The sequence below is a fragment of the Microtus ochrogaster genome, chromosome 4 (assembly GCF_000317375.1).
Source record: "Microtus ochrogaster isolate Prairie Vole_2 chromosome 4, MicOch1.0, whole genome shotgun sequence".
Classification (NCBI taxonomy): domain Eukaryota; kingdom Metazoa; phylum Chordata; class Mammalia; order Rodentia; family Cricetidae; genus Microtus; species Microtus ochrogaster.
The window spans coordinates 34940322-34967953 of NC_022011.1; the positions used below are offsets into that span (position 1 = coordinate 34940322).

Here is a 27632-nt window from a genome sequence, read left to right on the forward strand (position 1 = left end):
ATCCTGGGAGTGTCTCCTAGAACATGCTGACTCTTGAGACCCTTGCTTACTGAGGAAGACATTCCTGTCTTATTAACCAAGGGCCCCTCCCTAGACACAAGACCTCGTAACAGGGTCATCGTGCTGTCCAGTTTCTGTCATAACCCTGCACGCTTTTCTTGTCACACACTCTAGGATGAAGAAGGCACAGAAGAGGACAGCAGTCGAGTGGAGCCGGTTGGACACGCTGATACTGGCTTGGAGAATATGCCCAACTTTTCTCTCGAGTAAGTTCCTGGGATTTCGCCTCAATCTGTACCGTGTATGTGGAGCATTGTGTCCGCAGTTAAGTGTTGCAGAAGCATATGGCGTGCAGAATGTTTGTGCTTCGGTCAAAGCCATGCCTGCCTTGCTTCATTTCCCCCAAGAACATCTTTCTTGGTATGGAGGTTCATGTGTACCTGCCCTGGGTTTCATGCCTTGGTGAAAAGTACTAAATTAGATTAACAGAGTTTTTGATGGAAAATGTCTGTCATGTTAACAGCTCTGTAAACTGTAACTGTTTTCAGATTGCTTCATATGTCTGTGTGTTCATCATTCGTTCAAGTTTGCTAAGTTAAAAGATAATCATATTAATCTTATTCTAAATACTAGTTGGATAAAGTGTTCATTGGTCTTACCCCTCCCCCCCATACTCACATGCTTGCAATTTTTAGTCAAAGAAACAGGGTCTATGAAGATACTTGATGGAATGATGAATGTCATAGCATAGGCGTGCAGGGCACGACTTTAGGCTATTCCTGCCTCACAGGTTGAGAGCTGTGTTGGTCATTACCATGTTTGCAGTGGTGGCTGCTCTCAGTACTCCCCCCTGGTAGACAGGAGCTGGGAGAACAGTCTACTGCTCTATTCTTTTGAAGACAACGCTGTTTATAAATAATCAGTGTTCTCTTGGCTTCTAAGGGAGGCTGCTAGAGGCATGCACAGTGGGGTCAAGCAGGCCCAGCTAGGATGGGTTTACAGCTAAGTGGGCAGCATTTGGAACACTTCAATTTAAGAGATGATTGGCACACCATCATTTTTTAAATGAAATGTAGAATAAAAATAAAGCTATTCAAATTATGCATTTCTTCATTAAAGAAATGCCAGCGTTCAAATAGTATCAGCAGTTTCAAAACAGGATTTTTTAAAATAATGGAATGAAAAATGATGCATACATGTTACTTAAGTAAACATTTTAGTTGTGTGGACAAATATGTTTGTTTAGAGAAAGATCTCATTGGATGGCCTAATTTGGTCTCAAATTTATAACAGTCCTCGTGCCTTAGCTTCCTGGATTCTGTGATTATAGGCATAAATCACCACGCCTGACTTTTAATTAGTCTGTACAATTAAAACCTATGTACGTGATTCTGTTTTGCTTTGTTGACTGTCCCTTTCACTAATTGCGTTTAGTCTCTGTATAAGTGGGGCAGTCATAGCACATGTGTTAGTACCAACTACTTATATAAGAAATATGTTAGAAAATCAGGCATTTCATATTATATAAAAACTACACTATGATCTTTGTCAAACCTAATGGTGGTCACTTGTGATTTTCCACATTGCTTAAAATAGTTATTTAATTGAAATCCTATTTCTGAATATTGATTGGTATACATACCGATCTCTGAAATTGTGTGAACATGTTGAAAAATCTGCCCAGAAAGCAACATCTCTTAAGTAGTTTAAAAATTTACCCTTTGTCTACTATAATTTTCATTAATCTCAAGGCAACACTGATGATTAAGATTCATAGAAGTAACTTTAATAATATCAGTTCCTGGCCATCACACCAAGCTTAGTTGTTCAGAGGCACCTCTGTGTTAGTTGCTGAAATACATTTCATAATTTTAAGGATCAGCAGCAAATACGAAGAATATTTGGTTTTAGTGGGTACATTTGAGGGATTCGCTCCATAGACCCTTCGAAGTTCTCTGTAGCTTAGGAATAGGGATGGATCATCAGAGTGAGCCATAAAGGCGTTAGCGATCTCCTCTGGTCGGTCAGCCTCTAGGAGCAAAAACTTTGACCTTATTGGGTTATTGGGAGAATGGATAAATTGACATGCATTGGAACACTTTGTAACTTCTCATGAGCTGTGTGTCCACAATGCCTGTATCTAGCTAACCTTAGACTTCTCAAGTTAGCCATTTGGGTGCTGAGTGATCATGAAGTCATATTGCTCAGAAGACAGTGGTCCAAGAGGACCCCTTCTGTGCCCTTTGTAACTCAGCTGTCTCCAGACTAGCATCCAGGTAGGCGTCCTTCAGTGCTTCCTCTTCATCATGCCTGCGCTCCTGAGTGTGTACTTGGATGCCTATCGCCTGGTGGGGTTTTCGTTTGGTTCTCTTCTGTCGTGTGTGTCTGTGTTATGGCGGCTTTTGTTTTGTTTCTGTTTTGGTTTTGTTGACCGTCCATGTTCATGCTCCCTCATTCATCCATTGTCTCACAGTGATATGGTAAAGCTCGTACAAGTCCCCAACGATGGAGGGCCTCTGGGGATCCATGTAGTGCCGTTCAGTGCGCGAGGCGGCAGGTAATGTATCTTGCAGGTTTTTCATTGATCATAATGTCCGCTGTTCTCTGTGTTGACTTTGCGCATGCGTAACAGATAGTTTACATGGGGTCTGTTGCTGCTTCCTTTATACATACCTACAGAGTACACATAGCCTGGCCATGGAAGGTTCTGTGCACAGGAAGGACACACATAAGCAGCTTACCTTAACAAACATACGATTAGTGCTTACTGCGACTTCCTGGACTCTGTCACGAGCTAACAACTCTGCCTGGATTTTCAAAACCTGAGGAAGCTACAGCAATTATCTGGGGAAAAGAAATTGTGCAATTAAAAAATTACCTGGATATCTTAGGTAGGAATATGTTTTAAGTTTATATTTGTTAGCTCACTTCTGCAATTAGGTAAGATACTGGTGTGTGTTTTTTTTTTTAAAATTCCTTACAAAGTTGGGCAAGCCGACTTGAATCTCCAAATGCTCACGGCACCAAATGTTATGCTGTTATTTTCAACCTCATTACTGCAGAGAAAATGATTCCTTAAAGTTTACAAATGTCAAATGAGTTTTCTTGGTTCTCCCCCGTAACCATGCAATAAAATTGTTTTGGACGTTTTATTATATTCCAATAGTGTTGGTTAATTTTGGTATTAAGGCTTGCTTGTTGGGCAGATGCCTTGGCCAGGTGGGGTGTTCCTTCTCTATCCCTGGGTTTAGCTCTGTGCATATGTGACTTCCCTCCCTTTTGTTCACTTTGTTCTTACCCAGAGAAGCATGTTTATGCCTTAGTCCTTGTAGTGTTTTTACTTTATTCTTTTAGGAAATACTTAGGCGTTTGGGAGGAGGGGAATTGGCAAGTAGCCTTATACTCATATTGGAGAACTAAGGGACTGGGAGCCTCCCTCAGTGACCAAAACCTAGACCAGCAATAGAGAACCTGGAACACAGACAAGAAAACCTCACTTGTCAGTGTAGGCAGATGACTAAGAACACAAACCACGGCTGAGAACCAGCGTCACTTAGGAAAGCTGAGAACGGACATTGTGAGTCAAGGCTAGAGCCTGAGGCTCTGCATGTGGAACAGTGAGATCCCAGATCAGTGACAGGGCACCAGCCACATGTGCTAAAACTACTGTGCAGCGTGTTCTGGAAGGCAGAGTATGAATTACCACATAGCCAAACATGGGCTGTTGTAGTCTTAAGTCTTTGAGTGATTGTACAGCTTTCCCTGTTAAATATGGTGACTGCAAGCCCAGATTTATGTTGTTCCTTTGGTTAAAATATAGTTTGTGGATTTACTTGAAGTTGGAAAGTGAATTTATGAAGATTCTGTTGAAGCACCATGAGTCCAGGATTTTGATGCATATAAATTCACCTTCAGTTTTGGAGTGGTGTTTTATTCCTTCCATGATTTTCTTTCTCTTTTATTTTTTTCTTTTAACTCTGGAAAAACATCAAAATATCTTCGAGCAACTTTCACTTAAATATATTTCAAAGGTATCTTGGCTTTTATTTCTTTTAAAGATGTTTAGAATTTTTTCATAAGAAACTTCAAGTTAAAATGCATGGGTCATAGCTTCCTGGTGCTGATGTATCTGAAACTTCCTGTGAGCTGGAATTTATCACAAATAAGATTATCGTGTATGTGCCAACTTTGAACCAGTGTTTTTATCGCAAACATGTTACTTTCTCTCTTGTATCACACATTTCCTACCTCACTGTGAAAAGACATTAGGATAAAATAAACAGATGACAAGCCTAAAGCAAAGGGAGGAAACAGAAATAAACCTGCCAGTAGGGTGAATTCAGAAAAATATTGCAAAGCCTACCACAGTTGGTGGTTACCATGGTGTTGAGTTTGGATGCACAAAACCCATCCAAGTAAACAAATTCTCCTTTAGAACCAGCAGCTCTGGAGCTGGGTCCTTTTTAATTCATTATAATTTGACTCTTCATGAGGAAAATCATACACAGTTTTCCTGTATAAAGAACAATGTCTTTGATCTACAAAAAGCAGACACTTCATAAACCCTTTCCCGTCATCACCACTCTCCCGTGGCAACAGAACAGAAGAACTTGGTTGTCACTCAACGTGCGTGCTGGGTGTCATAGGGTTTCTGTTGCTGCAATGAAACTCCACGACCAAACAAGAAGTTGGAGAGAAAAAGACTTATTCAGTTTACCCTTCCACATTGCTGTTCATCAACAAAGAAAATCAGGACAGGAACTCAAGCAGGGCAGGAACTTGGAGGCAGGAGCTAATGCAGAGGCCAGGGTGCTGCTTACTGGCTTGCTGCTCATGGCTTGCTCAGCCTGCTTTTATATATATAACACAGAACCACCAGCCCTGGGATGGGACCATCCACAATGCAGGAGGCTGGGCCCTCCTGTATTGATCACTAATTGAGAAAATGACTTACAGCTGAATCTTATGGAGATATTTTCTTGAGGATCTTTCCTCTCTGATGACTTCAGCTTGTGTTAAGTTGGCAAAACAAACAAACAAACAAACAAACAAAAAAACTAGCCAGGACCCTGGGTCTTCAATAGTTTGCATGAATCTGATGCTTCTAGCTCTCTGGAGTTGGGTGGACATTGACCCAGATGGATACTTTTGCTTAGACGCTGTCCCATCTTCAGGGGACTAGAGCCTTCAGAAACACTTGGGCATGGTCCTTTCTGTTCTGTCAGAAATCCTGAGAGGCCCCACCTTGTGATGAGGATGCTGGGTGCCAGAAAACAAAGATCAACAGAACACTGTATTTCACCCTCATAAACTCTGAGAGAAACTTTTCATTGGAAAGGAAAGTGGACATCAGAAAACAAAGTGAACAGTACCCCATTTTTTTTTCTCTAGGGACTTGCAGTATAGGTGGAGCAATAGCTAGGAAATCATACATTATACTTTTGCATAAATTATAATTATATGATAATGCTTACTGTAGCTACCTGGTAGATGATCTGTGAGCTGGTTGAAGAGCAGTATCTGAGTTTTGAAACTGAGAATGGCTGGTGGTGGAGGATGATTTTAAATGTAATGGCAAGTCGTAAAGAGCTGGAATCCCAGGCAGATTGAGCAAAGCGATACAGCAGAAAGGAATATATGTGGAAGAAGTCATGATGGAACCACATGTCCTTTAGTGGGAACACAGCAGCACAAGCATGCACACTGAAATCTCCAAGAATAGTTAGAATGAAAATTTTCTCAGTCTAGGGCCATCTCAAATTCAGAGCCATACCTAATTGAATAATTCCCCCAGAATATTGATTTTTTTTATAGAAATGATAAGTACATGTAATCTTTGCTTTCTTGTTTAGAATATCACAATCTAATTCAGAATGAGAATTATGCATAGAGAAGGGACATTCGTGGACTGCTTCAGATGTCACATGTAGTGAGGGGAGACAGGAATTTAAACTCGGAGAGTAGGGTGGGAGAGGGCTTTACAACCGCTTGGCTGTGGCAGCTTCATTTCTGACCTTGCCAGGGCTACTCTTTGGTAGGCTATTTTCTCTAGTAAGTTGAACGTTGTGCCTTCATTGGCAGCAATAAGGAGGGCTGATCTCCTAGCTCTGCCTTGGGTGACTGACTCTGTCCTAGACACAGGCAACAGGAAAGTTCACAGCATTGTCTTCTCTAGGATGCTGTGTTGCTTATGTCTCTTTATAGACGTTTCACAAAGATGGTGAGCTAATTCCACTCAGAACTCCTCATCTGGCTTCATTTCTTTGAAATACTTTAACTTTCCATCTGTTACTTCACTTTCCTATCACATGACAAGCAACTTTATGTCACAACCGCAAATACTTTCAAGACACTCATAACAAAGAATTATGACATTGTTTGGTGGAATTAGGGTAATTTACCTTCTAAAAACTATCCATAGCTATTAGTTTGAAATAAAATTGTAGGCTAACTGTACTGGCAGAAGGAGGAGGATCTTAAGTTCAAGGCCAGTCAAAATTAAAAATAAAATAAAATGGTAATGACATATCCTGACTGTGGTATTATTTGACAAATTTTCTGAGGCTTTCCAATGATACAGAAATATGATTATAGTATAACCTTGGGTCAGTACAAAACAAGATGTAAAATCATTTACCAAACTGGGGGCCAGAGGTATAAAATTGTTAGAATGTCTATTTACTTTGATGGACTTGAGAAGCATGTATTTTAAAAGATATTCTCCACATGCTGCAGGACTTCAAAAGCCCCTGAAAAGCACTATATGCCTGACCCATTCTTTGAAGGAAATAAGCGCTCTGTCCTAGAGATGTTATTCTGGAAAGGTAGCGATTCCTGGAGCACATTCCAACGGAGGATGCTCACACAAGTATGCCCAATTGGTTGGGAGATGGTCAGTCGTTGGCATCGCAGTACCACCGAAGATGATACTGCAAAGGTTCTGCCTGACTCCAAAGTCTACGTCTGCAGTACAGGTTCTAAGTCTTTGCCAGTAGACACAAGTGTGCCTAACATATGCCCATAGCATAGCACAGTCTGCTTCCAAGGCTCTTCTTTTATTACTAAGTATTTTCTTTTATACTCCCTTTTCTTATGCAACTTGTAATTAGATGCTTGTCAGTTTTATTTAAGGAGATTTGTTCGGTATTATTATTATATTTATTTAAGATATAAAGTCTTGAAGTGATTTCTAAAGACAGAATCTATCAGTCCCACTCCTACGTGAGGTGTGGACATCAAAGATTTGCACGCACCATGGAAGCAGCTGTTTACAGTGGTGTGAAGACATTCATCAATAAATTATAGCCAGGAGCCAAAAGCTCGGCTCAGCAAGGAAAGCTGCCTGCTGCTAACCTGAAGCCTGAGTTCCATTGCTGGGTCTCCCATGTTGGAAGGAAACCCTGACTCCACAGTGTTCTTCTCTGACCCCATGTTGTAGCATGTCCATATATGTATACACATGCATAAATAAGATGCCACAGAAATCGAGCCCAGTGTTCTGTTCCCAGCATCCACGGCAGCTGTCCTGTAACTCCAGCTCCAGGGAATCTGAGCCCTCTTGAGGTAGAGCATGGTTCATGGCCTGCAAGGGGCCAGCCATTGTCAGGAGCTCTTCCAGGTACCTGGGTTAAACCTGGCTCCATCCTTTTTATAGTTTTAGAAAATTTGTGTTTTTGTCAATGCAGTAGAATAATGCCTAATTTCTGCTTTGATTTAAAGAAACTCCCCATGTTTATCTGCCTTTTTGTCCAGTTCCTGCACTTTGTGGTTGCGCCGGGCATCCTGCCTAGGGCCTCACAGATGCTGGCAAGCCCTCTCCCAGATTCTTTACAAGAATTCTGTTTTAATTAAACCTTTTTTATTATAAACATTCTTTGTATAGGGTATTGTGTTACATAAAATCATTTTCTACTTGTCTGTTGAACATGATCTCCTGTTTACCAGTACTGCTGTTTTAACTGAAATCCCTATCATATTCAAACTGCCCTTCTGTGGCCACGACCGTGGTTCTAAGTCATGCACAGTTGCTAATTCCTACTTGTAACCCCTGGGGAGCCGACAAGGTCTTTCTTGCCAGGAAACCCATTCATCCCCTGCCTTCACTGTCATGTTTGTGCCATGTCAGCCTTTACCAAGATCAACTGTGATCGTCCTCATAGAGCTGGATGACAGTTGTGGGAGTGGAGATTATCAAAGCAAAACCCACACTAACTCAGCCAATTTAAATGTCAGTTAAACATTTGTTACTTATTTTCAGTTTTATCATTGGTTATAATTTATACTTAGAATTAAAATGTTAACATGTGCAACTGAGTTTGTTTGAATTAAGTGTATAATTAGGCTAATGAACCTTGTAAAAATGTAGTGGTGAATCCTTAATATAATCTGAGCAGTTAAATTTTTAATTATGCAACCAAAAATCACACGCAGAGATGCAGCATCCAGCAGCTTGCTTTCTGAGCTTCTCCTTCCTCCTGTTCCTCAGAGAGACTGCTCAGCAACTCTAAGGGAAGGCTTTAAAGAGAGAGATATGTAAATGTCTATTTTTGTTTTGTTTTAATTATTCAGAATTGAGATTTGTACCTAGTGGGCATAGGACTTTCATCTCTCCCTCCCTCCCTCCCTCCCTCCCTCCCTTCTGTGTTTTCCCTTCCCTTCCCTCCTCTTTCTCCCTCCTTCTCTTCCTCTCTTCCTTTCTCTACCATAAGAGGGGAAAAGCATTATAGTAAACAGTTAAAGAGTAGGTTTAAGAAGTATTTCAGTCTAATAAGATAAGAAAATCCCATTGCTTGGGCAAGCCTGTGATTGATTTAAGATCTGCCTGAGGTTCACATGGGAGGTGGAGGAAGAGGTGGAGTCAGAGGCAGAGAAGGAAGAGTCAGGGGTGGAGAAGGAAGAGGAAGAGGCAGAGAGGGAGGCGGAGGTGGAGGTGGAGGTGGAGGTGGAGAAGGAAGAGGAAGAGGCGGAGGCGGAGGTGGAGGTGGAGAAGGAAGAGGAAGAGGCTGAGGAAGAGGCTGAGGCGGAGGCGGAGGTGGAGGTGGAGCAGGCCTTTCCACAACACTCCACCCCGCAGTCTTTTCTTCACCCACCTCTCTAGCCTCATTCATAAATTACTGTTCTCTTCGCAACCTGGTGGCTCAGCACAGCCAGCATGGGGCATGGGTGGTTTGGATTCTGGAACAAAGCCCCCAAGAGCTAGCCCTCCTTTCTTCCCCTAGATCCTTCTAATGGGGGAATGGTCGCCCCTAAGGAACTCTGGTAGTAGTAGCTCCCCAGAAGTCAAGCACATCCTGTACCATGATAGCCCACAGGCCCTGGGACCTTCTTAGCTCTCCTAATTCTTCCATATGACAAGATAGGTCTGTTTATTTTAAATTGCTTCAGAATAAGCTCTAGCTGATGAGTTCAGTTTACGAGATACAAACCTACGGGAGTGTGGTGACTCCTTTACATCCATTAATTGGGAGGCAGAGGCAGGTGAATCTCTGTGAGTTCAAGAACAGCAGCCTGGGCTACACCGTGAAACCATTTAAACAGAGTGAGAGCGAGCACCACAATGTGCTCTTTTCACTGCAGCCTTAAGACAGGTGTGGTCAGAAGGAGCAGACATACAAATGGGTCTTGTCTATCACCCAACTGCTTCCAGGACAAGGAGAGTACCTGACACTTCAGCCTCTGGTCCATTGCCCACCCGTCCTCCTGCCCACCCATCTTCCTGCCCAAGATAGTGACTCCAGTGTTGAGGATCATACAGTTCTATCACCCCAGTACAGGCAGTTCCCGATTTCCTGGTCCCGTGTGTTGCTTGTCTCCTGTAGCCCCCTGCCCATTATTACCTGGGAGAGGCTGCTGCCGCTTAGATCAGTACACTTCCTTCCTCCCGTGTTTCACTACGGCCAGTCATTTGTTTATGATGTTTAATTTATTTCATCCAAGACAGGGTTTCTCTATGTAACAGCTATAGTTGTACTGGAACTCGTATAGTGTAGATCAGGTTGGGGTAGAACTCACAACGAACCTCCCACCTCTGCCTCCTGAATGCTGGGATTAAAGGCATGTGCCACCATGCCCTGCCACTTGCAATGTTTTACTGTACATTAACATGACGAATGCATTTGATCACAGAAGGACAATTTAGAAAGACAGTCTTCAGTAAGATTTCATGATTTAGCTCAGTGGTGGAGTGCTTGCCCAGCACTGAAAAAAATAAAACAACCTCATTAAAAGGGCAGATATGAAGCTGGTAGCTCGGAATCATTTTGCTTTAGATCTTATCTTGGGATTGCTATGTAGAAAAGCCCATGAACTCTCTTTTACAAGTTGGATGCTGAACTGGGTGGGGCATGGGATGGCCCAGCAAGCTCTGCCTGCGGCCCTCAGCTGCTTTTCTACTCCAGAGTTCTGAAGTCTTCCCCGTCCCTCCTAAAGTCAGCATGGCCAGGTTCTTCGCAGCCATAGCCCACTCTCTGGTAACAGCTGTTGAGTTACTTTCCCATGGCTGTGATAGAAGCCCACGAGAAGTGAGTCATGGTAAAAAAGGAGTCCATTGTGGCTATGGTTCCACCAAACTAGGAATTCATCATGATGGGAGGCTTGGCCACAGGCCACCTGAGCAAGAAACCCTGAGAGCACAAACAAAGCCACAAACACAAAGGGGCCAGCTGGAAACAGGCCAAGGTTATCAACCTCAAAGCCTGCCCCCAGCCATGTTCTTCCTCCAGCAAGGCTGTAACTTCCAATGGTTCCAGAACATCCCCCGAAGACACCAACCACAGGGGACCAAGTGGTCAGTTACCTGAGCTTGTAGGGTCATTTTCATTCAAACACCACAAAGGATACTCATCATTTTGTCTTTTTACTTTGCTGCCTTCCCCACAAATTTCCTTACCTGCTCTGTCTTAATCCTTGAGTACCTATGCGAGTGAGGGGAACACTAAGTTCCCTGAACTGCCTTCCTGCTTCCGGTGTTCTTCAACCGGAGCATGGCAACGGATCACCCACTTAAGGAAGAGACTTGCCAGGTTTTGGAATTCTGAGTGTCAGACCTGTTGTTGATTTCACAACTCACATGGAAGGGAGTCCCTTCTCTGACTCTCTCTGAAGCCCTGCCGTTTTCCTTCGAACCCAAAGCACAGGGAGGATAGGATTCCTCATGACCTGTGTGCGCTGTGAAGGAACCAGGGGCTGCTTCCAGCAGCGTGGCCCCCTGGCTGAAGCACAAACCTCCCACTGCTGTCCATCAGACCACCTGTGTTCAGGACCGTGACACTCACTGATACCCGCAGCAGGCTCCAATGTCATCTTTGGAAGCAGACTTAGTATACACTTAGTTTTAGAAGGGTGATAATGGCAAGTCAGAACGTGATTTCTGTTATTTATTGAAAGGATGGGTTTCTACACATCATCTAGACCCTTGGGGGTTTTGCCTCAGTGTTCACCCTAGTGCAACCGCTTTTAAGGGAGCGTGTCATAAAGCTAAAGCACATGGAGGAAATAGTACCCCTGTAATTGTTCACTCTTGATGTTCCAGAACACTGGGGTTGTTAGTAAAGCGCTTGGAGAAAGGTGGTAAAGCTGAGCAAGAGAATCTCTTCCATGAGAACGACTGCATTGTGCGGATTAACGATGGAGACCTTCGGAACAGACGATTTGAGCAGTAAGTGGGTCCTCCCCCTGGAGACAGTGGGTCCCCCCTCTGGAGACAGTGGGGTCCTCTCCCCTGGGGTCAGTGTAGTCCTCTCCCCTGGAGACAGTGGGTCCTCTCCCTGGAGACAGTGGGGTCCTCTCCCTGGAGACAGTGGGGTCCTCTCCCTGGAGACAGTGGGGTCCTCTCCCTGGAGACAGTGGGTCCTCTCCCTGGAGACAGTGAGGTCCTCTCCCCTGGTGACAGTGGGGTCCTCTTTCAGGTGACAGTGGGTCTTCTCCCCGGTGATGTGATGAGGTATCTTTGCCTATAAGTGGCTTTGACACTTTGTTGAATACTGTACCACAGGAGAGGGTTTTATGCAGTTACCTACTTTTTATCTAGAATTTAATCAAACAGTGTAATTACCCCACCAGGCTATATCTTAGAGCGCCCTCTAACCAGTCGCTGTTCCCACATGTTCTGGACCTGATGTTTTATAGCATTGTTCCGTGCAAGGATGTCCAACCTTCTGACATTGTGATATGCCCTAGCCATCTACAAGTGTGTTGTACTGCATTCGTAGCTATACTGAATGTGTGTGCCCAAAGGACTGTGTGTTTGACACACCTGTGAGGGAGAAAGACATGTATGTGTTCTCTGTCGGTATTAAACTAGAGTTAATGTTCCAGCACTTAATCCTTATTGATGATTTACAGAGAAGGGCACGCTATTTTACTACATCATACATAGGTTTATCATTTTTATTTACAGAATGAGAAATTTATGTTTGAAGAAATGGTTCTGCCTTTATCGGAGCCTCCAAACATCGTTCATAAATGGTTCCAGCCGTCTGTTGGTTCTTGTTGCTTAATTAGTGTACTTAATCAAGCTCATGTTATCTTCTGCCCTGCTAGTCTTCATTTGCTAATCTCCCCCCTCTTTGTCAAATCCAGAGCACAGCATATGTTCCGCCAAGCCATGCGCTCACGTGTCATTTGGTTCCACGTGGTCCCTGCAGCAAACAAGGAGCAGTATGAACAACTCTCCCAGCGAGAGAAGAACAACTATTCCCCTAGCCGCTTCAGCCCTGACAGCCACTGTGTGGACAACAGGAGCGTGGCCAATACTGTGCCTCATGCCTTGCCCAGAGCAGCCAGACTGGGTCATCCGCCTGAGCAGCTGGATGCTCACCCCCGACTACCTCAAAGTGCTCATGTCTCCTCTAAACCTCCCGCGGCCCCGGCTTTGGCTCCACAGAATGTGCTTGGCACCAACGTGGCCAGCGTGTACAACACTAAAAGAGTAGGCAAGAAGCTCAACATCCAGCTTAAGAAAGGTAGGACGCCCTTCGTGTCAGATGGTGTGAGGTGGGAGTCCCCTCTGTATGCTGTGAAAACCATTGGTTAATACAGAAATTGCCTTGGGCCTGCACAGAGCCGGTCAGAAGTAGGTGGGGAAAACTAAACTGAATGCTGGGAGAAAAAAACGCAGAGTCAGAGAGAAGCCATGGAGTCACAACGAGGTGCTGAAACTTTGCTGGTAGGCCACAACCTCGTGGTGATGCACAGATTAATGGAGATGGGTTAAATTAAGATGTAAGAGTTACAAATAAGAAGCTAGAGCTAATGGGCCAAGAGGTGATTTAAGTAATACAGTTTCTGTGTGGTTATTTGGGGGCTGAGCAGCCAGGAACCAACAAGCAAGCTCTTACTACAATGGAGCATCTTTTAAGATAAGCCAAAGAGAGGTGTCTTTGTGTGTGTGTGTGCTCTTTCATTATCTATGTCTATTAAGTGTTGCAGGACTCTCTGTTGGCTTGCTAGGCACTCTGCTCCATCCTTACCCCTACCCTATCAAAATTAAAATGGAGGGCTGTGGAGATGGATCTGGTGGGAAAGTTGGTGCTGCATTTGCATGAGGACCTGAGCTCAGGTTCCCAATATAGACATGAAAGCCATCTCTTCATGGCCAGCCCCAGTCTAGACAAATTGACAAAAAAAGCTCCAGGTTCAGTGTGAGACCTTGTCTCGACACAGAAGCCAGGGAACAATCGAGGAAGGCACTTCTCACTAGCCTCTGGCCTATACACACGGGACACAGGTGCATTCACACTTTCACACACGTCTACGCACAAATGCAGAAGAAATCAGATTAAAATGTCCAAGTTCAGAATGTGTCCCCGCACGTGTTTGTAAGAATCAGCTGTGATTCCTAGGGTAGGCTTTTTTTTTTTTTAAATACTAAAAGCGGGTCACCAGTTTTCCTTCAATATCTAGAACAATAATGGAGGTCTGACAATCTGAATTGGCACCCACGCCTTCCGCAGGGAATTAGAGGTCTCTGTAGTTTCAGCATGCCACGGGAAGGGGCAACCATGTTTGAGGCTGTCAGTTTTAGATATCTAAGAAGCCCAGCGTTTTCTGTCCCTTTTCCAGAATACAACTTCATTTCCTTGGAGCTGACAGACCATGACGATGGGTGCCATTAAGTCTTCTCCACACTTACTGATTTATTTGTGGGTCCCCTTCCCATCGGTGTCTGTCCCACGCACATCAAGCACACACTTGCAGTTGGTCCTTTGCACTGTGTGGAGTGATGGCCACGCTTGGCCTTCAAATAGCCAATGGCTTTCTGCCAAGGACGAGATACACTTGACCTTTGTGTCCCTTTAGCTAACTAAGTATTCCAAAATCATGCCTTTCAAATTATAGCTTTACTCAGAAAAGAAAAATGACTTCCTGAGTTCCGTCAGCTCCAGCAGTGGCTGGAGGGCTTTCCAGAATGACTTCCTTGTGTCCAGCAGCTGTGGACAGCGAGTCCTTGCCAGCATCTGTCACATGGTGCCATTCATTGTTCTCCTTGCCGTTGAGGTAACGCTCAGACGGCTGTGTGTCTGCACCTGCTGTTCTCTTCCTACTGCCATTCTTTCATTGAGCTTTGTGGGAACCACAGCTCCTGATAGTTGCTTTTAAGCAACGAATGCTTAGTTGGCACAATCAGGCTCTGACAGTGTGCTTCTGCACTTTGCACGCTGTATGGGGAGCCCTCTGTTTCCTGTCTGTTCTCAGCTAAGGGAATATCCAATTCCCATTCTTCTCTCACCACTCAAGTGACAGGCTTTGGTGTTTTACCAAAAATACGTCAAGCATCACAATTAACAGTGTATGAAGAATAGCAATCCTGCGCACGTTCCCTCTACAAAGGCACCATATTTTTCTTGACCAGTGTTCTACTAATGTTACTTCATAAACAGCATTATTTATAATATTGTGCTTGCCTTTATACTAATGGAAGAACATTTATTTAATCAATTGTGGTTTTGTATAAATAGTAGATGTGACAAATTATGATGTAATATGACCTTATTCCTGAAGTGTTGCTTGCTATTAAAAGACCCTCTAGTTTTGAATGCAGGAATGAGTAGTTTTGCTTTAGTAAGATTTATTTAGACATGTAAAATTCTGTTTATTTACCTAATTCAGAAGTATAATCTTCATCCATGAAAGAAAATTAGAAGCAGTGGTTTTCATTGAAATATTTCTCTCACTTTGGTAATCTAAATGACAGAGAGTCCCTTAGATTTGTATTGACTTCAGTTAACTAGCAGGGAGAACACCCAGCACAAGCACCTGCTGCCACTACATCAGTGCCCACAGATATTTTACACAAATAGATTGTGTTGACTATACTTAAGAAGGACAAAATTGTTGATTGTCTTTGATTAGGACTGAATACAGATATGGTAATAATGATTGCATGAGAATTAAATAGTTCCTTGTAGCGGGAAGGTAATATTTTTACCACTTCTTGTAACATTGCAGGTTATTTTTTTTAAGAAGTCCATTATAAGCATAGTGTGATCCTGTTAAACATATGTTCAGCTCGAAGCAAACTGTTGTGCTCTCTGTGGTATTAATTTACAACCCAGGGACAATGCTTTGTACGAAAATGAGACTCTTCCAGGACAATAACTCACTGAAGTAATTTTGGAACTCTGCCACAAGATGCTACACAACAGAAAAGCCCCAACTCACTTGCTTCAATAATTATGATTTCTGGCATTCTCAGATCTCCTACTCTTTTGTAGAAATTAGCTTTTTAATAAAGTCAGAGGAGAAGGTCAGTAATCTGTTTCAATTAGAGCAAAATATTTTGTTGGCTTCACCAAATGAAAATTGACATCTATTTATCTGTCTCTTAAAGGTCATTGCCTGAACTTCTGGCTTATAGATTTAGGGGTTATTGCTGATATTTTAATAGAATCTTGGTTCCATCTTTGTAGTTTATACAAATTAATATTGCAAAGGAGAATAATTTAGAATCCTTTCTTAATAGTTGTTATTGCAAGTCATTAGAGTTTCACGAAGGCACAGAGACATATGGGACAGCCTCAGAAGAATAATTAGGAACGTTCGTATAGACAGCCTGCCAGTCAAGGCTTCAGCACAGACAGCAGAACTAAGAGTCAATCTGGAAGCGGCTTCGCATTGGGTATAGATGTGTGTTTTGTTTAACCTGAGAGTGTGTGTGGCAGGTTTAGCTTCAGGAATTACTGAGCATACATTTCTTCTCCTTTCTGTTCAACTCATGTTTTATCTACCTGTCTTGGTTTTGTCATGCACTCCATTTTTGTTTCATTTTTATGGGTGCCTCACGTCCTGCTGAGACACTCTTCATGGCTCACCTTGAGGATCTCTTCAGCCTTCTCATGGTGACTGTGCATTCGCCATCCCATTAACTGAAATGTTGCACCAGCAGTAAGTGAGCCCAGATAGAAGAAATTGCTCATTAGAAGTGCTGTCCGCTTCTGCGACTCAGTAGAAGTGTGTCAGGCTGCGCAAGCTGCAGCTTGGTCTGTTTTTGTCCATTACTTTTGGGTTCTAGTGGGTTGAGACTCCTTTCCACAATACACTGGCCAAAGAAGATGGCTTGCTAAGAAGTCTACCAACGATGACGTTATGTCAATCAAGAAAGTGACCTACTGGGCTGGAGAGATGGGCTCAGCAGTTAAGAGCACTGGCTGCTCTTCCAGAGGACCTGCGTTTAATTGCCAGCAACCACATGTGGTTCAAAACCATCTGTAGTGGGATCTAATGCCTTTTTCTGGCATAAGGTCAGACATGCAGATAGAACACTCCTATACTCCTATACATAAAATAAATAGGTAAATATATCTTTGAAAAAAATAAGAAAGTGACATAGTTATATCCCATTAATCATGGTTCCTTTAAACATGGTGGGGTGACCCTAGGGTTCAGTAGCCCTGATTTCCACCTGACTTGCCCTGTGGTGGGGGATGGAACCACACATGGGAGGATTTCAGTTACTCGGAAGGGAACTTGACAAAGGTAAGCAACGTAGTTCATGTATACAAGAGGGTTGTTGTATGTATTCAGAGTATGAAGAAGATTGGTTACTTAAAATATTAGTTCCACTGTTCTCTTCTTGAATATTTTCTTTTCCTTTTGTCTTGCCTTGTGCTCTAAATCTCAGACCATTATTACTAATACTTGATTTTTGGTGTTTCATGGAATTTTCTACAATTTATTTTACACGTGTAGGTGTTTTGCCCACATGTATGTCTGCTCTCCACATGCATGCTGTGCCTGGGGAGTCCAGAAGAGAGTGTTGGATTCTCTGGCTCTGGAGTAGTTATGAGCCATCATGTTGGGGTTGGGAATCAAACCCATATCTTTGGCATGAGCAGCAAATATTCTTAACCAATGAGCAATCTCTCCAGACCACAAAGGTTGTATAGCTTTTAACAGAAGTGTTTGTTCATGATTTCTTCAAGTAGAGCTGTTAGGTTCACTTGGTACCAAAAGACCTAAAGTTGACATATGAGTTCATTAACTTCCATCTGTCTTTGATAAGACCACCAAAGGAGATTAATGACTTCTAGCACTGAACCATTTGAATCTTCCAAACTTCGTCTAGTTTGAAGCCTTCGTTGAAACTTTTAAGAGAAATGCAGGCCACTGGACGTTATAAGATGTAAGGCTAATGCTGAATATAAGGCAGTCATTGTGTGTAGCACACGTGTACAGGTCCAGTATGCTGCAGCACTTGCAAATGTCTCTATTTCTGGCTTAGGTACCGAAGGACTGGGGTTCAGCATCACTTCCCGAGATGTTTCTATAGGCGGCTCAGTTCCCATTTATGTCAAGAACATCCTTCCTCGAGGGGCCGCCATTCAAGATGGCAGACTCAAGGCAGGAGACCGACTCATAGAGGTGAGTGGCTTCCAGGCCAGGGCTTCTGGCGTCCCTGAAAAATTCCCTTCTTTGGGAGTTAGTTTGAAAATGTTTTCATAAAATATGAAATTATGTGTTTTAGCAGAAATGTTGCATCAGAAAACTATTTCTTTTACTTTATATTCTCCCATGTTATCTGATGAAAAATTACCTTTCTGTCTAGATTATTTATAAATATTTAGCTATACAGATACTTGGTTTATGATGTGAGGGTATTTTGACATCATCAGGCACATGCAGACCTCTGTGACTGCAAATTTAGATAACTTCATACTTAATGTGTGGCAGTATAGGCAAACCAGCTCTTTAGATATCAGAACCAAGGTAGAATAAGTCAATGTGAATGTGTCTTGAAAGGAAGGCAAAGGTTAGTGTGACTGCCTGGACCGTGAAACCAAGACACAACATTCAATGTGAACACAAAGGAAAACAGGTGTCAGAAATTTCCTTTTGAGGCTTAGGGTTTGACTTCCCTGGTATGTGAGGGAATTGTGGAAACATACACATGGACATGGTCCCTGACGTGAGCAGCTGAGGGCATATAAACAGTGAGGGCCAGCTCAGAGCGTAAGACCGAATTTTCAGTTTTCTTCTGTGATTAAAAAAAAAGAATCTGTATTTTAATTTTTACTCATTTATTTTTCATTGGCATTAAAGATGAAGCCCAAGTCCATATGCATCATAGGCAATTGCTTCTCCACTGAGCTGTGCCTCTGAGCACTAAGCCATAAACTCACAACTGAGCCGTAAGCAAGTGCCCTCACTTGGGAATTCTGGGCAAGAGTTTCCCACCAATCCAGGATCTTGTCCCTGAACTACGTCCCTTGATGTACTGTGCCCTTCATCACTGAACTGTGTACGCCCTCCAAGCCACACCCCCACTAATGGGGCATCAATTCATCCCTCATCACCCATTCTTAGCAGAAATCATGTTTCATTAACAGTTCTTGAAATATGGATAAAATGAACTTTTATCACCACTCCCTCTCCCATGCTGCTTTGACCCTTCTGGGTTGCACTTTCTAAAAGGGTTCTTGAGAAGTACTAGAGCTAAGAAACCACTTCCTTTTTTCCATGACTTTATTTTAGAAATCTCCCTTAAATCTTATGCCATTTCCTTTTGTCCTCCCCATAAGGCGACATGTTTCAGAGGACACTGAATCAGTCTATTTACCAGAAGGATGCATCCCCAGTTTGTATAAAGGGAACTGTTTCTAGAAAGCTCTACTCTTTCTCAGATATAAACTGAGCAGCTGTCAGCAAGCCGGTCGTTATGGCTTCTTTTATTTTGAAGTCTCAGTTGGCTTATAACTTCAAAAAACGTTTGTCCTTCCATTTCCTCTTTCCTTTTTCCTCCTTTCCTGGCTGTGTTTCTGTCTCTGACACCCCCCTCTCTCTGGGCTTGGGATGAACCCAGGACCTTACAGCAGAGCTCACCTCCTTTTGCTTGTATGCTTGCCCTCCTTCCTTCCCTCCTTCCTGAGCATAAGCTCTGTCTTCGTCCCTCTTTAGTCAGATAATGGCTTGACTTGCAGTGACTCAGGAGCACCTTCATTTTCTCTCTGAGAGGTGGGAACACTCTGCACCCTGCCTTGCTCCTGAGTCCTGTATAGTGCTTGTAGCTGCCCGGTGGGTCTCAATTCTGAAGCTTGTTCTGTGTATTTCAATCCTAAAGCTGCAGTGTCCATAGAGTTCAGAGACTGTTTACAAGTCAGTCCACAAGCCTCCTTAGCATCTGGACCATAAGAAGAACAAATAGAACCTAGTACCACATTAGTAGCGCCCGCCCCTTTACGTCTGCAAGCTTTTCATTGGTTGGAACTGTTGCCAGTCGGCTGGCATCTCTGCATTAGAGCATGCGAAGTTCTTTGACAGTGTTTCAACAGAAAGCCTTGGTTCTAAAACAGAGCTTCAGGGAAGTTTTGATATTAAAATTTAAGTATTATATTTAACATTTGACTCATATAGAGAGAACAATATATAATTCTTTAAAAAAAAACTGTTACGTTGGTGTGGTGGTGCATGCTTGCAACCCTGGCACTTGGGAGCCAAGGCAGGAGAATTGTGAGTCAAGGCTTCCCCAGCTATGTGGTAACTTCAGCCTTGCTACACACATAGTGAAACCGTGCCCTTAAGAAATAAGTGAATAAGTGAAGTCAGGACCACGAGGGGTGCACCCACCCACTGAGGCAGTGGGGCTGATCTATTGGGAGCTCACCAAGGCCAGCTGGATTGTGACTGAAAAAGCATGGGATAAAACCGGACTCTCTGAACATGGCGAACAATGAGGGATGATGAGAAACCAAGGACAATGGCACGGGGTTTTGATCCTACTTCATGTTCTGGCTTTTTGGGAGCCTAGCCAGTTTGGATGTTCACCTTCCTAGCCATGGACGGAGGGGGGAGGACCTTGGACTTTCCACAGGGCAGGGAACCCTGACTGCTCTTTGGTCTGGAGAGGGAGTGGGAAAGGAGTGGGGAGAGGGGGAGAAGGGTGGGAGGAGGAGGAGGGAAATGGGAGGCTGGGAGGAGGGGAAAACTTCTTTTTTTTCCTTTTCTCAATAAAAAAAAAGAAATAAGTGAATAAATGATAAAATTAAAAGCATCTTTCCTTGAAACCTGGAAACTAACATTTATATAGTTCCCATGAATGAAAAATGGTAAGAGTGTTTAAAAATGTATTCTTCCCAAATTCTGCCTGGCTGAATTCTCTTATCCATAGAGAAAAACTAAGATGAAGCATTAGTTCCCCTCCCAAACTGTTACTATTTTTGTGAGTCAGTTTGATGTTATTATTTACCTTTTAAGGATACAATGTCTATTCTTCTTCATTTTCACTGAAGCTTAAAGCTTTTATACTAAAATATTGTTGCTGTATTCTTCTTCCAATAACAGCGCCTCTCTGTTCTGCTGTCGGAAGACCTGTTATGCACCAGGGCTCAGTTCTCTCTGCTGCTTGGTGTTAACTTGACCTTATGGTTTCTGTCTGTTTACCTCATGCTGCCTGTTAAAGCCGGTGGTTGCAGCTTCTTGTTTATGGGTGAACACTAAAGGATTTATTACTTCCTCACTCGCTTCTGGCTATCTCGTTGACTTCTTTTATGAACCACAAATCTTCCCTGGTTACCTGGTCATGACCTAATTTGCATGGGAAAAGTCTCATTTAGGAATAGATACCCTCAGTTCTGGGTCTCTGGCTTTTTTTTTCCCCCGCTGCCTGTCTGGACATGGTTGTAGCTAAATATTTCCTCTTTGTTTTAGGTCAACGGAGTAGATTTAGCAGGGAAGTCCCAGGAGGAAGTTGTTTCCCTGTTGAGAAGCACCAAGATGGAAGGGACCGTGAGCCTTCTGATCTTTCGCCAGGAAGACACTTTCCACCCAAGGGAACTGGTGTGTAACCCTAGTGCAGATGGAAGACTTCTCATGCACATGAAGCAGTAATCTAGGCCACCTACTCACTGGCGAGTGTTTATGGAGCCTTGTCCTGAGAAGGGCCTATATAGTTTTTATTGACTCTCAGTGTAGATGTTCTTAACTATGCCAGTCTTAGCGATAGATGCCTCAACTATGAGCGAATGCATGTTTAATAAGCAGCTTGTAAGGAGGGTTTCAAGACTCCTGGGTTTATCACTGTACACTCCCAGCTAACTGATTGAACCACAAGATGTCCATTATTTCATAACTGTCACCTTAAGGGCTATCATTGAAATACTGCTACCTCTTCGTCTCATGTGACAAATTCTCAGCTTTCAGATTTTTGTAGTAAATACAGCTGCGCAAAGTTAATGGTGCTTCCTGTTTGGTGGCTAGGAAAATTAGCAAAATTATTGTTATAAAAATAAAAAAAGATGTAAGAGGAAAGACGTCACAATCACAGCATAAGTGATTTTTTTTTTTTGTGGAAAAACATAACCAATGACATTGTTTATAGCTCACCTTTGCCCTCTATACTGACATCCATTAGGCAAGGATAGTGAAATGGTATTGGTTGGAGTAAGATGTAGAGAGTAAATGTACTTCTGAATACTCTTTTGAAAAGGAGTTATTTTTATTATTTACACGCAAATTATATTTATATATAAAATTGACTCATTTAGAAGCATGATCTTTATCTTTTTGTGTGCTTAGGAGGTTGTTTTGGCTCAAATACAAGTTAGCATCTTAAATATTCCAAAGCAGATTTGACCTGAGCCGTCTCAAAATGTTTGGCATCTCCTTAGCTAGCTGCTAGCTTTGTGTAGCCATGACAAGTGACGAGGTTCAGGACTATAGTTCATAAATCTGTCATATAGATCTGATTTTCTTAAGTTATGCAAGTGTGATACATCATAGTTGATGCATTCTCTATAGAAATTATTTATTTAAATAGTTATTAAAATAGAGCTGAATTTCAGTCATGGATATCCAATCCCTTGGGTTACACACAGACCTGGAAGTCTTCCATGGTTTTATGAGGAGTTTTAAGACTGTGATGGGGTGAGAGGTGAACACTTGTGTTTTACATTTATTTTGAATAAATTATGAAAACTTCGTCATAGTTAACAAATGTTTAATGCATTATTTCTCAATTTAAATTCAGCTTTTCCATTTCCTCTACTTTTACTCCAATTTCGTGTTTAAGATGCCACCTGATCCTAAATCTGGGATGTCTCTATTCGATTGCAAATGAGCCCTCAGCAAAGCACCAGCCTCTCCTGGGCAGGCAGGCAGCTCCCTCTCTGCCTGGCACTCTCTGGCTGCCTGTTGGCTTTCCCGAGGTGCCAAGCTGCAGTACAGCTCTTCAGCCATCTCCCAGGGGAGCAAGCGCCAGCCTGAGGTTATGCAGGTTCTTCTGGGCCAATTCAGATCTCCCAGGCTTCTGTTTCTCCCGTCTGCTGCTCTTGTTCCCCCTCCCCCTTGGTTGTTTAATTTATTGCTTGTGAGCTTTTCATTAAGGGCAGGGCCAGTAGGCTGTCAGTCTGTTATGCCTGCTGCAGCTGCTTTTTTGAGACTTAAAATAATAACGTTCTGAAAAGTCAAAGGGAGTGTTTAAAAATAATTCCTAACTCTGATTACTACAGCTCTCTCTGGTTGGGGTGTCTCTGTTTCAGTTCTGTGGGTCTTAATCTAAATACTTCTAAATTGGTGTTTGTCTTTCGTTAAAAATTAAATAAACTAAATACCAGCCTTTCATGTTCTATATTATGTGGGAAGAATTCCATTTGTTCCCTGCGGAACACACTCAAGTATCAAGTTGTGTTTCCCACTGCAGGACTGACGACTTTTATTCATAGAACTGTCAAATGGCCCTGTATTTTAAGACTGAAAAGTTTGGTGATGGAGACTGGCCAACACATTTAGAGATAGCGGCATGTTTAGAAACACAGTTTGTGAGGTTTCTTTTCCTGTGCATGAGCCGGTGGAAACATGTATCTAGAAGAACTAACTGCTGAAATCTCTAAGACCGGACACAGTCTGGAGGACAATCATGTGTCAGCTGTCTCAGAATGACCCTTCACGCACAGTTATGGATATTATTATTATCATTATTATTATTATTATTATTACAGGGTAGCCCTGGTTGTCCTCGAACTCACTCTGTAGACCAGGCTGACCTCAAACTCCGAGATCCACCTGCCTCTGCCTCTGCCTCTGCCTCTGCCTCCGGATTGCTGGAATTAAAGGTGTGCGCCACCACTTCCTGGCTTACTTTATGGCTTTTAAAACAACCTAATCTTCTTTAATAAAATATTGTGTCCCTTGGACCTTGATGATGAAAATCTTAATGATGTTTTTCTTTAATTCTTCTAGAACACTGAATCAGGCCAGATGCAGATTCCAAAAGAAACGGTAAGAAACTTGTCTTGAGAGATATTTCTAAAATAAAGAGCCCACTTGCTAATCCAGTATGATAACCTTTGTCCCTTCTCTTTACCAAATAACTTATATTTACTCCATATTAGGGGAGGGGCCTGGAACAGGGATTTATCAAACAAGCATAAAATGGGAGATGTTTGAATTTTTTGCTATTTCTCTGTATGATGCAGTGAGGAGGGAGTATAATATATAGTCTGGAGAGATCAGGTGATAAATAGGATAAGCGTAGTTGTCATAATAAAGGGAGGGAGCCAGTCAGGTGTTCTTGGCTCAGGTTCAAACGCAGACACAGCTCAGCTACGTCTGTTTTAGAAGACTAACCCTGATTCACTCTGGGAATTAAGGGGAGGGTGCAGTCTGGCTTGCACCAAATAGCACACTGTCTGTAGTAGGTGTTGTGTTGGTCTCTGTGTGGATGTGCGACCTGGTGGAAGAGAGGGGATTCCATAGTGACAGATGATAGTCAGTTCATAGTCAGGATCTTTGCATAGCAAGTCATGCAGAATAAAAGCATTCCCTATCTCAGGTAATCCCACCACCTGACCGGCAGGTGTTGATTGTACTCTGTGAAGTTGAGGTCGTCTTAATCTACATAGTGAGATCTAGGATAGCCAGGGCTATATAGAGACCCTGTCTCTGAAAAAAAAATAACAAAACAGTATTAACAATGTAACAATACTGTTCCTATCTGATTCCAAAATTTCTAACCAAATAGGTAAACCAAAATCATCAGATACGTAATATAATTAACAGTTGATTTTTTTAAAAAAAATATAGGTACATAAGCAAGCAACTTCAATAAATAGAATGCTACTTTCCAATATTTCATCGTTTTAAAAACTGGATGGCAAATAAAATTAGAGCAGAATCTGGAAGCAGCATCAAGAATATGCCACACCCATGGGCACAGGTTAGGAAGAGCCACAGCCTTGAGTTCTTGATGGTAAAACAACTCAGCCATGACGGCCAGTGAAAACCTGCAGTGGTGGTACACACAGAGATGTTGGCGGGAGAGGACAGACGAGGAGATCATTCTGTTTGAAAGGACAGTCACTGTGGCAAAGATAGTGGAAAGCTCTGTAACTTGGACCAGTAGGGATTGCCAAAGCACAGGCAAGCAGGCCACCTAACGCTGAGGAACAGTTCTAGAAACATACATTTTGCACATGTGTATGTACATATATGTATGTATACACATATGTATGTTTGTGTCTGAAGATGGCATTTCAAATTGGTAATGAACTGTGGTTTGTGTAGCATGTAGAACAAAGACTTGATATTTACTTAGTGCTGGGCTTGACCCCATGCAAATGCTGAGCAGTCTATCACAGAGCTGAACCCACAGCCGGTCATCCCCCTTTAAAAGGCTGACCCCCTTTTCCCTTCTCTCCCTGTAAGTCCTAGTTGGTCATCAATTTAAACCTCAAAAGTCCTCTAAAATCTTGACCAAAAGATAGTGTGAAGCATTTGATTTACTTTGAATAAAAACAACAACAACAAACAAACAAAACAAAAAGAAAAACGCCTATGATATAAAAGTCTGACACATGGGCAGGCCCCAACTTACAGAGTGTCAAAATACCAGTGTTTAACTTTGAGACTATGAAGTATACATATAACATCCACCCTCTTGTCTCAGTTTCCACGATAAATCAATAAATGACTAGGGATCTTCAATGCTTTATTTGATAATAATCTTTGTGGTAGATAGTTTACCCAATAGTCAGCTAATAAAAGTGTCCTGAAGGGTTAGCTATGGCGTTGGGTACATTGGGTTTGCTAAATGCATTGTAGGTTTGCAGTATTTCAGCCTAGAGTGGGTTCATCTAGGTGTAATTCCACAGTGAGTCAAGGGACATTTATGTTCTCATACATCTTGATGTGTACATACTTATTTTCATCTTCCTTATTATTAGTATTATCCATAGCTATAGCCAGATCCTGAAGCATTTGCAATATAAATACTGAACGAAGGATTTGCAGCACGGCTGTGGGATGAGTGACATTTCTCTGTGGCTTTGGATCTTACTGACTTCCGTGGTTTCTCTGAAGCATAATATGATTAAATCCTTCGTCTGCCCACACTGATTTTATCCAGTCTTTGCAGAATGTAAAGGTGTTGGAAATGCAAACAGAGCTGACTCACTAAGGGATTGAGTTGACATTCCTTTCCTGCGAAAATAACTTCTTAATGTTTTCGACATATTTTCCTTGAAATATTTTCATTCCTTGTTGTCGGTCATCATCTTTGCAGTGCAGTGATATACTCGGTCGCTTTGTAATATGTACATTTTTAACTTTAATGTTATTTTCTGCTGAACTCTGTATGCTTTAATGTAGACTTAGAACGTTGTAATGCTAGTCTGAATAGATCAATCACTTTATGTAATTTTTTCTTTACTGGCAGAATTCCAGGAAGTTCTGTTCACCTACCTTCTCCATTGTTAGCATTTTACTATATTCAAGATAGTTTTCACCCTCTTCCCCTCACATAGTCTTCACAATATTCTCTCTGTAACATTTTCCTAAACTAGCACAAAATTATTTATGTGATTCTGCTTTACTCCTAAATATCTCAATGCAAGGACATTTTCTTATGCAATAAGAAATTCTCGTGATCAAGCCAATAAGCTCCATTGATTTCCTAACTACCCACAGTTGTTATAAAATAAATGAGCAATAAGTAAGACAGGAGCTCTAGGCTACAGTCCGAGTCAGGCCATGGTATGGCATGGCATGCAGTTGTCATGCATCTGTCATCTTCTTTTGGATTATTTCTTCATTGTATCTTGGTTTTACCTTTTTGAAAAACTACTCTGAGAACCATTATTATTACCAAACAAAAAATTAAAGTAATAATAATGGTTATTAACTTCTAGTATCTTCCCAGAAAAATATCCAAGGAAAAATCAGAAAAATCCAAGTTATGATATAGTCTCAAAATGATGTGCCCTTTAAAAAATGTTCTAAGAGTAGTTCAGCCAGGCAGAAGGAAGTGATAATCACCTGCAGCTCTGTGGCCTTACTGTCATGATATTGATGTATTTGCTCATAATCTCCAGTTTCCATATAGCTAACCTGTGTCCTGTCCCATGTGCCTGTGCTGTAAGCGGTGTTCCTTCTCCCAAGACTGGCATCAAGCCCTCCCCTGTGATGCTTCTGGCTGATACGTAACAGAAATTAATCAATTTACAAAAGACACTGTCAAGGCCTTGATGGACAAAGTACTACAAGTTAGGAAATACTTAATTTCCACAAACTTGAATTCCCCATCATAAAAATACTTTTATCTCCCTAAATGCTTTATAAAGATACTTTAAGTAATAATCTACTTATTAGCCTCGTGTCAGTCTGTGTGGGGCAGTTGTGATAAAGGCAGTCAGCGTCCCTGCGGATCTCTGCGCATGGCCACACTCAGTTTTAACGTAATACACAATGAACTTAGAGGCTCTGCAATTGTCTTCTGAGTGCTATCTGTGCATGCATTCACCATTATTCCAGAACATTCCCCCCTCCCTCCCCTCTCCATCCTTTTCTCCCTTCCTTCTCTCCTGTTATCTCCTGTTTAAAGACAGCCTCTCTAGTAGCTCAGGTTTACCCTGACCTCAGGGTCCTTTAGCCTCAGCCTCCTAGGTTCTAAGGTTCTAGGTGTGCCCCACTATGCCCAGCACAAACACATCCAGATCAGCACATTGCCAAATTTCTTCATTGTTCTGAAGGATGCCTTTAATACTCGGTAATTCCCAATCATCATCTTCTTTTTCTTCTTTTTCTTCCTCTTCTTCCTCTTCTTCCTCTTCTTCCTCTTCTTCTTCCTCTTCTTCTTCCTCTTCTTCTTCTTCTTCTTCCTCTTCCTCCTCCTCCTCCTCCTCCTCCTCCTCCTCCTCCTCCTCCTG

At 42.3% G+C, this 27632-nt stretch overlaps 1 protein-coding gene across 15 annotated transcripts in view; it reads left to right on the plus strand.

Annotated features, from left to right (window-relative positions):
• The window catches only part of Pard3 (par-3 family cell polarity regulator), a 515659-nt gene that overhangs the window by 280690 nt on the left and 207337 nt on the right, over positions 1–27632 (plus strand). For 14 of the 15 annotated variants that reach the window (XM_026777989.1, XM_026778008.1, XM_005345907.3 and 11 more), the window contains 7 exons: positions 175–266; positions 2474–2557; positions 11531–11656; positions 12580–12962; positions 17720–17859; positions 21142–21270; positions 23671–23709. In XM_026777989.1, coding sequence (XP_026633790.1) covers positions 175–266; positions 2474–2557; positions 11531–11656; positions 12580–12962; positions 17720–17859; positions 21142–21270; positions 23671–23709 — 993 coding nt within the window. The remainder of the gene's footprint in view (positions 1–174; positions 267–2473; positions 2558–11530; positions 11657–12579; positions 12963–17719; positions 17860–21141; positions 21271–23670; positions 23710–27632) is intronic. The other variant, XM_026777997.1, reaches the window with a different exon arrangement.